The sequence below is a fragment of the Micropterus dolomieu genome, linkage group LG21 (assembly GCF_021292245.1).
Source record: "Micropterus dolomieu isolate WLL.071019.BEF.003 ecotype Adirondacks linkage group LG21, ASM2129224v1, whole genome shotgun sequence".
Lineage (NCBI taxonomy): Eukaryota > Metazoa > Chordata > Actinopteri > Centrarchiformes > Centrarchidae > Micropterus > Micropterus dolomieu.
The window spans coordinates 5278146-5294633 of record NC_060170.1 but is presented as its reverse complement, the minus strand read 5'-3'; the positions used below and the strand labels follow the sequence as shown (position 1 = coordinate 5294633).

General features: G+C 43.1%; 1 protein-coding gene across 1 annotated transcript in view; it reads right to left on the bottom strand.

Annotated features, from left to right (window-relative positions):
* Positions 1-564: 564 nt before the first annotated feature.
* gcn1 (GCN1 activator of EIF2AK4) overlaps positions 565-16488 on the bottom strand; it is a 27843-nt gene continuing 11919 nt past the window's right edge. The window contains exons 2-30 of the mRNA XM_046034070.1: positions 16168-16357; positions 15985-16055; positions 15361-15526; positions 15071-15265; positions 14698-14944; positions 14384-14505; positions 13984-14098; positions 13436-13615; positions 12219-12439; positions 12026-12094; positions 11795-11933; positions 11498-11694; positions 10000-10142; positions 9785-9902; positions 9438-9653; positions 9177-9341; positions 8541-8702; positions 8367-8459; positions 8130-8273; positions 7762-8031; positions 7471-7584; positions 6803-7033; positions 6470-6663; positions 5104-5218; positions 4695-4791; positions 4192-4340; positions 2138-2248; positions 1281-1502; positions 565-1188 (exon numbers count right to left, since the gene is read on the bottom strand). Coding sequence (XP_045890026.1) covers positions 1063-1188; positions 1281-1502; positions 2138-2248; positions 4192-4340; positions 4695-4791; positions 5104-5218; positions 6470-6663; positions 6803-7033; positions 7471-7584; positions 7762-8031; positions 8130-8273; positions 8367-8459; positions 8541-8702; positions 9177-9341; positions 9438-9653; positions 9785-9902; positions 10000-10142; positions 11498-11694; positions 11795-11933; positions 12026-12094; positions 12219-12439; positions 13436-13615; positions 13984-14098; positions 14384-14505; positions 14698-14944; positions 15071-15265; positions 15361-15526; positions 15985-16055; positions 16168-16357 — 4582 coding nt within the window. The 3' untranslated portion in view covers positions 565-1062. The remainder of the gene's footprint in view (positions 1189-1280; positions 1503-2137; positions 2249-4191; positions 4341-4694; positions 4792-5103; positions 5219-6469; positions 6664-6802; positions 7034-7470; positions 7585-7761; positions 8032-8129; positions 8274-8366; positions 8460-8540; positions 8703-9176; positions 9342-9437; positions 9654-9784; positions 9903-9999; positions 10143-11497; positions 11695-11794; positions 11934-12025; positions 12095-12218; positions 12440-13435; positions 13616-13983; positions 14099-14383; positions 14506-14697; positions 14945-15070; positions 15266-15360; positions 15527-15984; positions 16056-16167; positions 16358-16488) is intronic.

Below are 16488 nucleotides of genomic sequence, written 5' to 3'. Positions count from 1 at the left end.
AGGCTCCTGCTACAGCACAGCCGTCCCAACCCATTGATGAACACTAGACTCATGCTACTAGAAGAGCAGTAGACTCGTACCATCCCGTTGATTCACAACATCTACAAGCAGGGTCCAACAAATGGCAGGATCCTTCACATTTCTTTAAAAATAATCTAGACAACATAAATTATACACATTGATCAACAACCAGAATGTGGTAAATCCACTCCATCCCTCATTTAACAATGATCAGATTAATGGCATCTAGTAAATGTTTAATGTATCCAAGCAACATCAAATAAATGAAACCTTTTCCTTCAGTCACTCAGTGATGATGGTTCTTTTAAACTAGATCAGAAAGACAAGGTGACACTCCACAATGGGCTAATTCCTGACCATCCTCCTGCATATATGTGGTGTGTCTGCATACAATCCTCATATGTACTTACAACTCAATCTCAAATGCCAGTAGCAATGAACAGAGAAATCTGTTCAGTTACACTGAAGTGTGATGAATGTCTCTGGGACCTCTGACACCGACCCTGGAGAAAAAAGTGTTCCAATATTTCAAACACCACATTATGAAATCAAGATATTTTTATTTTGTTTTGCCTTTTTACAACCGTATCACTGATATAAGAATGATTTTTATTCTTATAAAAGGTTGCATTCCCCTCAAACAACTCTCACACACAAAGTCCAAATAAAAGTTAATCATAGGGGTGTAGTTTCGTTACAGCGGCATCTTAAATGCTTGAAATTAATTTGGTAAAATAAGTAGCAAAACAGTGAAACATCAAAACGGTTTTGGCCTTATGTAGTTCAGTACAGAAGAATAACCTGCACATTGTGAGATAAAATTAAAAAAACATAAACTGGGCTTAAAGGCCTCTAAAACAGTGACGCAAACTGAGGAACAAAAAAAAAGAAAGAAAAAAGAAATTTGTTGGGGAATATGGGGGAAAACAATACCCATCTCAACCTTAGTCCATGAAGGCGACATGGGCATGTGTAGTGAGTGTGTCTGGGGTCATACAGTGGGGATCTGCAGAGATCATTTCATGGCTCAGTCCTGCTCCATCACGTTAGGATGGTGTCATCAATCTCTTCATTGGAGTCTGGCAGGCTGGCGATTTTCTTCAAGGACCGGCGATGACACTCTGACAATAGATCATTACTTGCAGAGTCCAGAATGGCAGTCATACTCTGAATTGTAGGAAGAGCAAAAAGTAACATTTCAAAAAACAGTCTTTTCCGATATGTTACATACATCTGGAAATTATAGTCTGTAGTCTGACCTGCATTGTTTCCTCTCCCTGGCGGAGTCGCAACAGGTTGACGATGGTGTGTTCGCTCTGAGCTCTGACGCTGGTGTTCTTGTCCTTGGTGTTGTCCAGCAGACTCTTTAGCAGGGGCTTGATGAGATTGGCCTCCATAGAGGGCGTTGCTGGGTCTTTGAACACCCACCACAGCACGCGCTCAGACACCAGTCTGATGTCACTGGACTGATTCTGAAGACACTGCGTGGTCACACAGACAACAGACGTCACAACACAAAACCTCCATCTACTACACCAATGAAGCAGGTCCTCGTCACAGTACTCATCTTTCTATACACACTGTTTTGGCCTTGTGTCTTTATTTACAGCTACTTGTTATCGGACATCTATCAGTCTGATATCAGCGTCATTATGACATTTCTAAACACTACATTGACATCACCCCATTTTGTGGTTAACGTGTCCAGAAGTTGTTTATTTACACATTCAGCAGACATAGAGCAACGTTAGCATTCATTTGGAGTCGTTTCTGGCCACCTGATCAATCCAATTTCAAAGTCCAATATTCACTCTCTCCTTATATGGCTTTGGTTTTGGTCTCCAGCAACTTCCAAGGGAAACAGCTGGCTCTTCAGCTGCAAATTGTCCTCTATTTTCACCAGCTAGTTGCTTGCTATGTTTGTACGTCACTAAAAACAGCTGCCTGATGCTGCTGAAAAATAGAGCTAATTAGAGCGGTGAGACCAAACCTAAACAGTAAAATATGGGTCTGTAAAACCAAAACAAAGAGTGCCCAACTTCCTCACTTGTGCAAATAGAGAAAAGGAAAGTAAATAGCCTCTGTTATCAGTTGAATGAAATGGTTCCTGCTTTACCTTGACAAACTGTGTAATGATGCGCTGGGAAACACTATTGCCTCCCTCTGTTCTGAGATGATGCCTGACCAGGAAGCCCAAAGCTCTGATCCCACTGGTAGCAATGGGAATCTGAAAGAAGAGCAGAATCACAATATGTACGGACACATGTCACATGAGGGAAACAGGAATGAACATGTAATGTGAGGGAACAGTAGAGCACATGCTGCTGTAATCTATACTAATTATGTTATATACTGTACCTTACATATCCATATAAGTTAGAAGTCTTAAGAGTTTAGAAACTAAAAAATGAGCAAATACTGGTTACGTAGGCCAGCGGTCAGAGTTCAGACAGGCAGGTTCGTGTGTTAGCTCACGTCAGTTTCTTTGTTTAATCATGGATGATATTTGTATTCATCTCCTACTTAGATGAGAAGTTTTACATTTTGGGAAAAGAAGACAATCTCATGTCGTTACAGTAAATATGAAGCATCCAAGTACACAGTTAGCTTAGCATAAAGAGTGAAAACACAAGGAAACAGCTAGCCTGGCTCTGTCTAAAGTAGGGCGGGAAAATGTTTCTGCAGCCATAGTGGACTTAATGCCTAGCCAGCACTGTCCCTGCTGATTTTGCCTCCTCTATGCCTCTTTCCTGTCAAGTTTACAGTTTTTAAACATCAGTGTGTTTTGTTGAGATTCTGAATTGTTATTACGCAACATCATGTGAAATGATGCGCACACAGTGGGCTGATTTAGATTCTGCTATGAAGTGCTGGAAAACAGGACTCTTAATGATGACAGTTTGACATAAATCTAGCACTGGCCAACCAGGAGACGTAATCAAAGTGGTCCTGATGTGTCAGTGCCGCAAGGCTGTGACTGAGTGAACTTCTGAGAAGAAAAGACAAGAAACCATAGTCAAGAAAATATAGTCGGATTGGCCATAATGGGCAGGGAGATGCGTCAATAAGATAAGCAAGTTTTGGGTTTTGCTGGCTATTTAGCGTTATCCGGTGACTGGCAGAAACATTTGCTTTTTGTAAAGTCTATGCACATGTCAATGTGAAGCAAGAGTGCTCATGGGGAGGAGCGAGAGAGAGGGAGCGCCAATATGGACAGAAGTGTCAACGGGATATAAAACATTCTTTGATCATGAAGCCTAATATTAGCCTACAATTCAGTTTACAGAGGTTTATCAGTGAAGTGTATGAACTGCACTGCAGATTGGAGTCTCTGCTAACAGCGTCAGACAGACACTGTCTCCACTACAAAACGTCTGGCTCCTTACTAGGAGAAACTGTGATGAAATGTTCGTGGGTCACATCTCTTTCTCGTCCAGGCGCCGTCTCTCCCGCTTCATCTCCCTGCAGTTCTCATGCATTAGTTCCTGTTGTTGACTGTGTAGTTGCTGTGGCAGCTTTGACATAAAGTACGTTTCTCCTGACATTCAAATAAAATACAAACAACATGATATCGTGCACCATTTTGTCTTTGACAAGCATTAACAAATTTTTTTGAATAAAAATAAAATCATCCTTAATCCTTAGGATAAATTCACAATATCTGTGAATTTAAAATCCTTGTTTTATTTGATGGCCTTGCTACCTTGGCATTTGGCCTTTATGCCCTCAAAAATGAACACCAAAGGCCAAGTGGCCTAGCGCCTAAAATGATGAAATTCTAGGTCTGGTTCAAACCTAACAAAATCCGCCTTCCAGCACTTCTAAATTTCACTAATTAAAGCGTTATATATCTCATTGGTTTTATCAGTTTAAAATCAACAAATTGCGGTTTGACGGCTAGACTATTTCTTAGCCGGAAGCAGTAACTTCCTGGGGTTTCCGCTGGTTGCCTGGCAACCTTACAGTAACAACCAGACTACAGCCAAAAAACTGTTTCAGCACAACTCCCACCAAAACCACAATTACAAATAAGCTTATTTCCCAAAATACCGAAGTATTTCTTTAAGGTGACCTGTACAGGATATTCACTGCAAACATGTGTATCAGTTCATGAGAGATATGAGACACATGTTGTCAAAGTAAAGATTGCCACGCAAACTTCCTCCTCACCCTGTCAGCTGTAGCGTTGGCCAAAATTGTCTCAGTCACAGTATCACAGTATTCCTTCTCACACAGCTTCTCGGGAGCAGACTTGACAGCTATGGCCAGGGCCAAGCTACGACCATGACGCACCATCCAGTCAACACCAGACACGTCCGCTAAAGGGAGGAAAACATGTATTAGCTCATGCTCTCACGGTTCTGCAGATGCACACGAGCAGCAGAAGTTGAGTGAACACATACACACAGGCTCAATCAAAATATGTTGGAAAAATATATTATGAGATGTGTTGCTATAAATATATCTAAAAAAAAGGGCAAGATACTAATGTGTGTTTTGCTAAAACTAAGCAAAACACACATTTACTAAGTCACTGTTATTATTTCAGTCTGTACACCAAGTCAGTTGTGATAAACAGCAATTAAGGGCATTGATGACATTAAAATAGACAACCTAACATTATTCAGATAATATGATATGTGCTGTGGTGATAACTTTGCATAAATACCAACCCAAGATGTGCTGAAGTAACACGTTCTTCAGCTCCTCCTCTGACAGGAAGGCACACAGCTCACCAACACAGCCGGCTGACGCCATACGAGTTGCATCCTTCATGCGAATAGAAAGACGGAGGCAGGTTGACAGTCATTTACGCTCAAACTGACATGGAGGCTCAAAACCACCTTTTTAGAAAACCACATCCTCTCTGCCTGACTTCCGTTTTTATACTGCGATCACAGAGGAAACGACACCGTGGAGCAACTTTCTGAAAAAACGTTTATACTTCATTGGTAATTACTTAATGTATTCAGCAGCTATTACATGCCCTGGGGTGGAAACATGGGCTTGTTGACACAGATTTAAAAAATATCTTCATAGCTTTACTTGCTGTTGCAAGGCATCTGGCTCCTCCTGTCATACCTCATCATGTCCCAGCATGCCTAGTAATGTGGTGGTGATGTTCTTGCGGATGGCTGGGTCCACCTTTGAACCAGCCCCCTGGATGACAAACCTCAAGGCTTGGAGCATAGTCTCCCTGTGAGAGGGGTAAAGAGCACACATTTTACACACTAATAAATACCCTAAAAACACCAGCTTTTATAAAAGAATATTTAAAAAAACATGAACCATACCACTGAACCCTAGAAAGTCAGTCCCATTTCATGCAGTTCTTTTACTGAGGTGAGAATAGAGCCTGGCTGATTTTTATTTTGCATTTTGTAAGCAGATACCAATTGATATTTGAGTTTAAAAAAAATCTGATAACACTATATTGGCTGATATTTGTTTTTCAACATAAACATAAATTTTTGATCTCTTAAATTTGGTTATCAAAGAAATGTGACCAATGATATGTACTGAGTGGGACAATTCACATTTGAAAAATAAACTTTGTCAGTGCTCTCTGGTGGACAAACTATGTAATGGTTACGGTTTTTAAATAACTGCAGATGTATATTTTGACTGACATGTCTTGTTGTTTATCAGCAGAAATACTGTATGTCAATACTTATATCTGTGCAAAGGTAATATCACCCTATAATATTGGCTTCTAGTTAAGAATATTTTGGGACAAATGTCAAATCGTAAAAACAACATTTCACAGCCCATAAATAATTTGTGTTGTGTGCTTCTTTCTGAGGTGCATCCTTGTCTGTGCTTGTGAGTATTCCACACAACACCCACAATTACGCTTCTCATTTTTAGACACATGGGCCAACATCAAGCACACATCCTTCAGACCACCGTTTCTCAAACTTGTTGGCTTGTGACCAGAGTAGTGTCTGCTTGCAAGCCCTCATCACAGGTTATGGTTGCGAGTTGGGAGGAATTTTATATTCGATAGGTGAAAGTATCTAATATTTTACATTTTATTTTCAATTTTTCTTTAATCATCTTGTGAGCCCGCTCAACTTTGTCTTGGGGCCGAATGGGGGCCACGAACCACTGATTCTGAAATAGGGGTCCAAGTGGTTTCAGGATTCCTAGCAAAAGACAATTTTACATTTCACGATAATATTCTGTATATGAGTGGAAACGACCTCAGTGACACTGTTCTGATCACGTGTCTCCTCAAACTACAGTCATGTCCTTAAATATGGTTATGTAATCCCAAATTTAAAATGTGATCAGATTTAATGTGTGTTGTCTCTCTAGGGGTCTGAGATATTAATAGATAAATCATTCCATTTCTAAAAATAGTGTGATTAGAGCAACAGTTGACAGGGCAAGCTGATTAAAGTCACTCCTAAAGAGGTCAGTGTTAGTCTGCTGTATGAGTGCTCACCTGACTCCTGCGTCCTCAGCATTGCGAATGGCAGAGAGCTGCTCAGTGAAGAGTGGGTCCACCTTGGTGTGGATGGAAACCAGTTGGCCCAGAGCCTCAGCGGCTCTCAGCCTCACCCCACGGCTGGTGTCCTGCAGGGCCTTCAGGAAGGTGGTCTGCAGCTGAGGCAGGAAGGGCTTCAGGGCAATGCCCACCTGGAGGAGAAACACAGTCCAGAGGTTAGAGCCAAACATCGTGACATCCAGACTGATCATTTGATCATCTGTGGAGAGATATTAAAAGTGTTAGTGTTCTTGGCAAATTAAAGTCCTGTGGGGAGATGCAGCCACAGACCTTTGCCAGTAGCAGAGTCAGAGTCTCCAGCAGAGCGGTCTTTACTGTCCAGGCAAAGCGGTCTCCCAAGATTCGAATGAGCGGCCCAGTGATGTTGACAACAGAGGGCCGCAAGGCCTCAGGAGAGGTCAACTTGATGACTCCTCCTAATGCTTTAGCTGCCTCTTCTTTCTGTTCAGGGCTACCAGTGAGGACACCTTCTCTCAGGACAGGGAGGATACAGGTCACACCCTGTGGAAACAAAGAGACGGAGAGAGAAAATGATGAATAGGGCTGCAACAATTATTTTCATTTCTGATTAATCTGTCAATAACTGCTTAATTGCTCTTGAGTGTAAGAAGGTGAAAGAGAGGACTTTTGTCAGAGGGTTCTTTACTTCTGCATGATTCACTACAATCATTAAATGTACAGCTTGCCAGGTATCATCTCTTAAATATTCCTGTCCTGCATTAAATCTGATTGCTACTGTTGTAGAAGAAACGCTGCACAGACAACTGCAAAAGCTTCTATGTGATTGGTCACTTTTGAACAATGGTTTCTTAAAGTGTGGACAGAGTTACAGTCACATAACTTCTAGTCATTTTACAACACAGGAACTCAGGAGGACAAAAGGATTCTGAAAAAGAACAAAATCATGCTGTCATAAGGTCCTGGAGGAGCCTTCTTACCTTCTTGGGCAGACAGAAACCCGGCAGGTGCTGACCCTTAACGTCTGCAGCTGCTGATCTAATGTCTCGATGCAGGTCATCAATCAGAGCCAGCTGGCTGCTAGCATCCAGTCTCTATACAAGGGAAACAACCAACACGCCACATTTACCTTTTGATTAAGAGATCATCAAATTATCTGTCCTGTTTTTTTCACCATAATGTTTAAATGTGTGCAGAAAAACTATTTACTGTTTACAACAAGACCAACGTGTGTACAAATACTGTACACTACTATTTGCACATCAGCACACCTTGGTAATGGAATTGATGGTCTCCCAGCTCTGAGACAGGACCTCTGGGTTGGAGTCGTTCAGAAGGCGGATGAGACCTGACAGCAGGGTGCGAGTATGGGCACTGTAGTCCAGGCGGGTACGAGAAAAGTAGGCGTTGAGGATGGTGACAGCAGCCTGTCTGAGGCCGGGGTCAGCGCCTCGAGTGGCCTCCAGCAGGTCCTCTATGATGATCCGCTGGCCCACTTCATCCTCCACTGAGAGAATCACTGTTTGACAGCTGCACAACTCCTGAAGCAAAGGTAACACACCATAGGAGTTATTGTTAGTTCCTTATGAGGAAAGAACAAAAAGCTGAATTTATTCTAGCTTGTGAATGCTGGTATTACCTGTGCTTCATCCTCTGTTCCCAGCTTTTCTTTGAGGGAGGAGAGTAAGGCGGGCAGGATCACCCCCAGGTGGCGTGTCAGAGCGTCTCCAGCCACAGCGGACAGGAAAGCCAGAACACGGGTGTTGACAGGAGGAGCAGTCAGCTGGTACCAACAGAGAGGACACCCACTTTAGTCAGATACAACCAGACAACATATTAAGGCCTAAGAAAGGAAAACTTGACTGTGACACTTTACCTTTGGAACCAAGTAAGGCAGCACAGAGCGACTCTTTACCGCCATGACTTGCTTCAGGCCATCCAAAGCAAACTCAGCTGTCTCCTCATCATCCTGAGAAAAGACATTCAGTGTATTAAAAGCCAGACTTGAAACTTTTGAATGTAATCTAAATTTGTGTCCGTGTTCCCTCACCAGCTGTTTGAGGAGGGTAGGCAGGATGTCGTCCAGTGCCTGGTGACCGATAGTTGCATGAAGCTGCTCAAAGGTTTTGGCTGCAGCCTCTCGGACTTCCTCTAGGGGGTCACAGAGAGCCTTCCTCACTGTGGGAACCAGTGACTCAGAGAAGACCAGCACCTACAGAACAAACATCACAATGTTTAATCTCTGTTGCCATTCCACAGCCTCTTGGACAAATAGGTTTTCAAAAGACCAAACAAAATTAACCTGGATATCTAAAGGGTACACACCTTTAATTTGTGCTGTTCTATTACTTTTTACATGTTTTTTTATTTTCATTTTGTTTAGATTCTGAACGTGTGTGTGTGTATTTCACTTAATATGAGGCTCAATTGCGTTTCACTTCATGGATGGTGAAATAACCTTTGAAAGAGAGGCGACATCAAATCACAGTTTAAACTAAACTGCTTCTTTAAAATAAGTCTGTTAGCACAAAAAAGGACCTTAATTCCACGTTTGCAGGATTGTAGTTTTGAATTCCGCAGCCGTGCGCAGCTATAATCATAATCTTATTCAACCCCACTAGCTGTGATACTACTTCCTTGTAAAATAGGGGGGAAAAGTGTGTGTTACAGCGTTTGCGTCACTCACTGCGTCTTTGCTGGTGGACTTCATAATCTCACTGAGCCCGATGCAGACTCCCTGCCTCTCGTCGCTCTTGTCAGAGCGCAGTCCCTCCTCCAGGATGGGGATAATCTCAGGGAGAATCTTCTCTCCCAGCTTCCTCACCAGATCCCCCAGTGTACGAGCAGCGATCTAAAAGCACACAGCATCAGTAAAAGGCTCTGCTGACAGGCGCCAACCAGAGAACATAAAAACAGAGTGTGTTTACAAAGTTCAAAGGAGTAATACCGTTCTCTTGTCAGGGCAGGTGGAAGCCAAGAAGCCCAGCAGAAGACTGAAGAGGGTTGGGAGGATCTCTCGAAGAGTTCTGGGGGTGTTGGACACCACAATCTTCCACACATGGAGTGAAGCCTGTCGAACCACCAGCTGAGTGTCTGAGCGGCCCATATAGAGGCCAGAAAGGACACGATTACGCCGCTCAGCGCCAAGAGCTCCAATGATAGCCTTGGAGAGAAAATGTCAAAGGTCAGCACTCCTTGATGCATCAATGATAAATAAATATAAACACTTAGTGATGGCAAGTTAAAAAAAAAAAGACAATGTTTACTTTTTTTGACAAAAAAACGTTTTCATACTTTATTGGATGCAGCTGTTCCAAAGTTGTCATCCTCAGAAGCGGTCTCTGTGGTCATCTTTCCTGTCACTCCAGAGATATGGAACAACAGATCTCCAAGCAGCTGCACAGAGCTGAACCTGCAAACCAACGACGACATGGATGCACAGCTTGTCAATCAATATAAGAGGGAATTTTATTCAATCACTGAGGTGTTGCCGTGTATTTCAGTCTGACCTGATTCTCCACAGGTCATCAAACAGTCCCTGTTCCAGCTCAGGAAGCAGCAATGCGATGGCGGTCTCAGCATACATGCTGATGATTCGCTGGCCGGCTCGCAGTGCCGTGTCTCTCACATATTCGTTTTCATCAGCCAGAGCCTGGTGGACAAAACCGAAACCAAAAGATTACTTGAGTAACGAGCAACTTAAGAAATGAAAACACCTGCACTCCGCCTCACTCGTCCTGTAGTTTCAGCAATTTTGCTGCTTTGAGTCAAGTGGAAGCATGGCTGCAGACCTGGGACCAGCTGACCACCTGGTGCCTCTTAACGGATCATGAATGCATTAAATAATAAATAAACAAGTAGCGCAATGAATGTATCCAAATGTAACAGAGTAAGAGTCAAGACTTTTCTCTAAAAATCGACTCGAGTAAAAAGTATGCTGCATTAAAACTACCACCCGACAAGTACAATTTACTCAAAAAAGTGACCTACATGTAACGGAGTAAATGTAACTAGTTACTACATACCTTGGCTTTTCAAAATGCCAGTACGTCATTTTGCACTCCGTTCTGTAACACCATGAGGCCCCTGTCACTTTCAACTTGCAACGGTTGTGTTTGTTGATTACAGCTTAGCATTTAATACGATTCTACCATCCAGGCTGTATGATACACTTCTTCAACTGGGAGTCCAAAAATCTCTGCGTCAGTAGATCTTGGACTTCAGCAGGGGAGGAGGCAGTTGGTCAGAATTAGTAAGTCTCTGATTTTTAACTCAGATGTTCCACACAGTGATGCGTTTTGTCTTCACTGTTACACTTACTTTATACAACTGATTGTATTTCCCACTCCCAGTCTGTTAAGTTGTTTTTGTTGCTGATGATACCACACTGGTAGGATTTATTTCTAACAACAATGAAACAGCTACAGAAATGAGGTTTCCCGGTGAACCAATGTGCAGCCGACAACTTGGAATTGAATGTTTCCAAAACAAAAGTAGCTACTGCCCCCTGCTGATATCTACGAAAATAGATTAAGGAAAAGGGACAATTATTCTTCATGACTTCTCTGACCATGCTAATCATCTTTTTAACTTCCTCCCTTCTTTTAAAAAGACTGAAAAGTATTTGACCTACTACTTACTCCATGCCCTTAAATCTTCAATCACTAGTGTATAGGAATGATTGTTTTAATTATTTCTTATTACTTAATTTACTTTTATCCTAAGGTGGTCACTGTATATGAAGAGGGGTTATTGTTTTGTGTGAGCTCTCCAAACCAAATTCCTATTGACTATGATGAAATGGCAAAAAAAAAAAAGTACTGAATCGTGAACAAACAAAAGATATATAGACTTCTACAGTAAATCTGAAGATTTCTTTCTCTGCAAAAAATCCAGGGAATCCTGAGAAAAGGGTGAGTATATAACAAGTATTTCTAATTTTAAAATCACTGGAAAATCTTCAAGCGAAAGTAAGGCGCAGTGAAATGTGATTCAAAATAGCAATACCTTGAGAATGCAGGGGATGATGGGCCCAACGTAGGGAGTAAACTTGTCTCCAAAGGTGAGGGGCAGGTAGATGAACATCATGATGTAGCCATCTCTGACGTGGGAGGCAATGTCTACTTTGCTGGCAGTTTGCACCACATCTGGCATCAGCTTGTCCAGCTTCTCCACTCCCAGTCCAGCCATCACCTCAGCCAGACCTGAAGACACCAACACACAAATCATTCAGCGAGTCATCTGATGAACGATATTTAGCAGAACAATCAAAGGGACAGAGGGAGAGAGTGTAGAAGAACTGACCTTGCGCAGCTCCAGAGCGATCTACAGAGCTCTGTTCAGAGGCCAGCGTCTCCATGAGCCACGGCAGCAGGTCGTCAAAGCAGGATTCACCCATCCCCTTCACCATGGCACCCAGGGCTTTGGCTGAGACTGTGCGTACCTGGAGAGGAGGAGAAGAAGAGCAGCTGCAGCTTCAACTTTACACACACAGAGCACGTATTTCGGTAGTGCCGTTTATATTTCTAAACACACCTCAGGCACCGGGTCCAACAGAGAGGCCTTCAGTCCAGGAATAACGCTAGGCAGGTAGGGTGATAGGTCCTACAAACAACGACATGTATCACACCATAAGCAAAAGGAAGTCTTCAGAATACATTGGTTTGGAGGACTAGTAAAAGCTGAATTTAGTTTTTGTTCACTGTCGCATTTAGTTAACGCTGGGTACCTTCTGGTCAGTGAGGGAGTACATGTTGCCTATGATCTGAGCGGCCATCTTGCGAGTGTCAGTGGAGCGATCCTGGAAGGCCCTCTGGACGATGGGCATGATGAGGGCCAGGGAGGGGGCGTCGATGAAGTGTACAAACTTGGTGTCCAGCAGCGTCTGCAGGCACGTCTGGGTCCTTTTGGACGGATCGGTGAGAGCGTCCAGCAGGATGGGGGTAATGGCTAAGGGGCGAACAATGACATCAGCATTAAAATACTAGTTTACTAAACATCAGTGGTAATCAACAGCAGTTGTTAAAACTGTACTAGTATTTGATTGAAAGTCTCATTTCTATATGTTGTTATTTTTATATCTGTACTGTTTTAAATCATGCCTGGCATTGTCTAAAACAAAGACTTTCTGGCAGCATTTATCAGCTAACTAAATTACTTCTACTGAAGTTTTCTGATTGGCAATGTTAAAAGACAAATGAACGTACACTTAATGCATACGACAGTTGGAATAATTCTGATTATAACACTAAATGTTGTTTGTGTTATTGTATTTGACTGGATTATATTGTAAATTGATCTGCTCATTAGGTGATTTATTTGGAATAGACGCAATAAAAAGATAGTATTACTAGCTTCGCAGAGGTAGTACATAAAGCTGGGCATTTGTACTGCCTTCCATTACACTGTACAGATGACAATTTGAAAGTTTGTGACCCCTGTATAACTGGAGTCTAAAATTTAGGCCCTAAAAGACAAGCTGTTCTCTGGCTGAATATGCTATGTGCTTTAACATAAAGAGTATAGGTTTAGCATTGCACTCACTGTCAGACTCACAATGGATTACTTGAATAAAAGGATAAAAATCAAGTAGCAGCAGAACTTTTTCATTCCATGCATTATTTGTCCTGGTCAAAACAAGGTGCCTACATTACCTACATTACCTACAATGCAACTCAACTGCTGACAGTTTGGGTTGTGGTAGTAGCATCTCATGTAGCCTCAAGCAGAGATGAGGAGCAAGCTACAGAAGTCTGATAAGACTTTACACAGCTCCCCACAGGTTTTACAACTTTTATCCGCCCCATTAACTATAACTCAACAAATAAATTAAAGGTTCAGACCCAGATGTTCACTACACACAATAAAAAGAGATTATGAATATTTTAGAACCGTGTTATAATTAGAATTGGGCATTACAGCTCCCCAGTGACTCGAGTCACTTACCCAGGATTTCAGGGTTGCGGATGACAGAGCCAATCTGTCGGAGGGCTTGCTGGCCGGCCTTCTGCACCTTCACATGGGAGTCAGTCAGCACCTCAGTCAGCTTGGGCACAATGCTGGGCAGGCAGGAGGACAACTGCTTGGGTGCACAGAAAGCCATGGCTCCCAGCAACTCCACCGAGCCTGGAGGAAAGAAGGGGGGGGGGGTTATCACAAGAAGCAACTGTTTGAGTGAACAACTCACTTGATTGTGACTGTGCCCATATTTGTATGTGAAAACAAAAACTCATAACAAAGTTGCACACAAGTATTACATCAGTAGACAATGATGATGTACCTGAAAACTATTCTTCATGACTTTCAAACCTTAATGTGTCACAAGACAGTGCATAATATAGTACAGGTGCAGTAGGATGTAAGCTGGGACATAATTTTCCTCCGCTTTATAACATCATCTCAATATTTAACAAAATCTTGGAGATAACCAAAAATGCCCAAAATGTTCCATACTCTCAAGCCTAGGAATCCTGTGCATGTTAAGGGCTCCTCACCTGCTTTAGTTCTCCAGGACTCCTCCTCCAGGGCCACGAGCAGGGAGGGAAGGACCAGCTTCACCCCGTGCGCACTCAGGTTCCTCATCACAGCTCTGGCACAGTCATCTGCAGCCTGGTGGAAGAGAAGGCAGGGAGCAAAAAATTACACAGGGAATTAAACAGGAAATATTAAAAATTGTCCTAAATAACTGCCTGTTTCATAGAACCTTGCTATGTTTTAAAGTGGATATGCAGAAACACTGCGTGATGCAGAAAGACCTCTTATAATTTGGACATTTAACATGATGATACATTTACGAAAGGTAAGACAATGAATAAACTTTGACACTCGTGAGCAGAAAGCGAGATATTAATGCAGAAGACACAGTGGACTCTGGGATATGATCTGCCCGCTCACCTCTCTGACATACTGGTTTCCGTCTCCAAAGCAGAGCAAGAGGTGTGGCAGCACGTGGACCACATACGGCTCAAACAACTTCCCCAACATGTTACACAGCATCTCAAAGGCAAAAAGGGCTCCTGGATAGGGACAAACAGCTGATCAGAGACAAAAACTTTCTGTTGCTGAAGACTTGAGTGCCAGTAGATGGTGGCTTCTGGTACTCGAGCCATAGGAAAATGAAGACGACCTAGTCTGGCATACATTATATCTGCATCAACAGGAGTAAATTAGTACAAAACCAGTTCAGTGGTTGGATAAACTTCACTGACCTTCCCTCCGTCTAAAGTTTTTCTTGTCCTGGATGGCGTCGGTCAGCGTTGTCATGATGTCCTGCTGCTTGAGCGCCAGGATCCCGAGACCTTTGACCAGGCCAGCCAGCCCATACGCAGCTCCTTTTCTCTCTGCATACTTGTCGCTCTCTAGCAGCAGCTGCAGCAGGTTCCTTACAATCCCTGCAGCGTCCTCTTTGATGGCAGGGACTAAAGGAGGTAAACAGCTGGCCACAGACTCCTGGACCTGATGAGGGATGATGTCCAAAAAGAGTGCCAACGAAGTGGGATCAGTTTAAAAAACAATAACTCAAACTCTTGGATGCTCAACACACTGAACAATACAGGATGAGAAGCAGGATGAGTGGCTTACCTGCTGTGAAGGTGTAGAGAGTGCAGTGATGAGCTTGGCCACAATGGGTTTGACCTTGGGGTCATTTTTGTCCAGATGTTTGGCCAGGGAGCCCATGAGAATAACCACGCTCTGACGGACAGAATCATAGCTGGCGTCCTGTGGGGCATTCTTCAGAAACTCCTCAAACACTGGCAGCAGGCAGCTCACGTTGTCCTGTTATATAAAGATCCAGTGGTAGCCATAAATGGTCATATACTACATACAATACAATTTACAGAAGTTGGTTGAAACAAAGTAGTGAGCAGTACCTTTCCGTGTGTGTTGAGAGCAGAGAGGGCAGCGTCCAGCATGCAGCGCCGCACCTCAGTGTGGCGGTCATTCAGAGCATCAGGAACAAAGAAGAGGAAGAGTGGGGTGACCTGAGCTTCGTCTAGGTACTGAGACAGCTTGTTCAGAGCCAGAGCAATGCCACACCTGACAAAGAAATGTGTGTGACAGAAGAGCTCAGTGCTTAAGAAACACATGGTTTCTATTTATTCTGTTTTAATGGGATTTGCTTTTATGATAATATCTGATATATTACAGCTTAAGCAAGACATTCATAAGCAAACTACCAGGACTGGGGCTTAGGGTATAATCATTCTCAAAATTACAGGTCAAAGTGCATAAAAGGCTGACCCTCTGACAAGCACCTTCGAGCCTTTCTCTGTCATCAACATTACTATTATTTGGCATCTTATCGCTCCCTGTTGGAACCAATCCAAATGTTTCTGGCTTGTTTTATAGGGGCTAATGTAGATTTTATGGTGGTTAATTGTGCAGTTATGAGCTTGGGTCCCTAAGACACACTGATTTTCAATTTTGGCTCCCAAGATAAGAATGTTAAAAGACCCTGGTATAACTTATCTTTGCAAACAATCATTGAGATTTACCTGGCCTCCCATTGGTCTGGTGGCGCTTCAGAGATGACTCTGCCCAGGGCATCCAGCACAGGAGGGGGTCTCTTTAAAAAATAAAAATACAAAAATATCATTCTTTGTTTCTGAGCTCAAATTCCTCCGCTAGCCGGAGCTGTAAGAGTACTAACGTGGTTTGGCCACGGCGCAGGGTCTCACATAGAGTTTCTGGTGGTAGAGCTCAGTGAGCTGGCCGAGCACTGTGGCAGACTGGTCTCTGTACTGGGACACGGCGCTTGATAGAGCTTCGGCTGCAGCAGAACGGACGGCCTCCTCGTGGTGGGTGACGTCTCCAATCAGCAGGGAGCAAAGCTCAGGGACCAACTCCAGATCCAGAGACTCCCAGAGTCTGAGCAGCAAGGACAAGCCAAGAAATTACTTTAACTGTTGATGTTTAATTTTAATGAATCAAATAATGGCATGGTAGTATGGTGTCATAATGATGGAGAGAGAGAGCGAGGGGGGGGGGGGGGGGGAAAC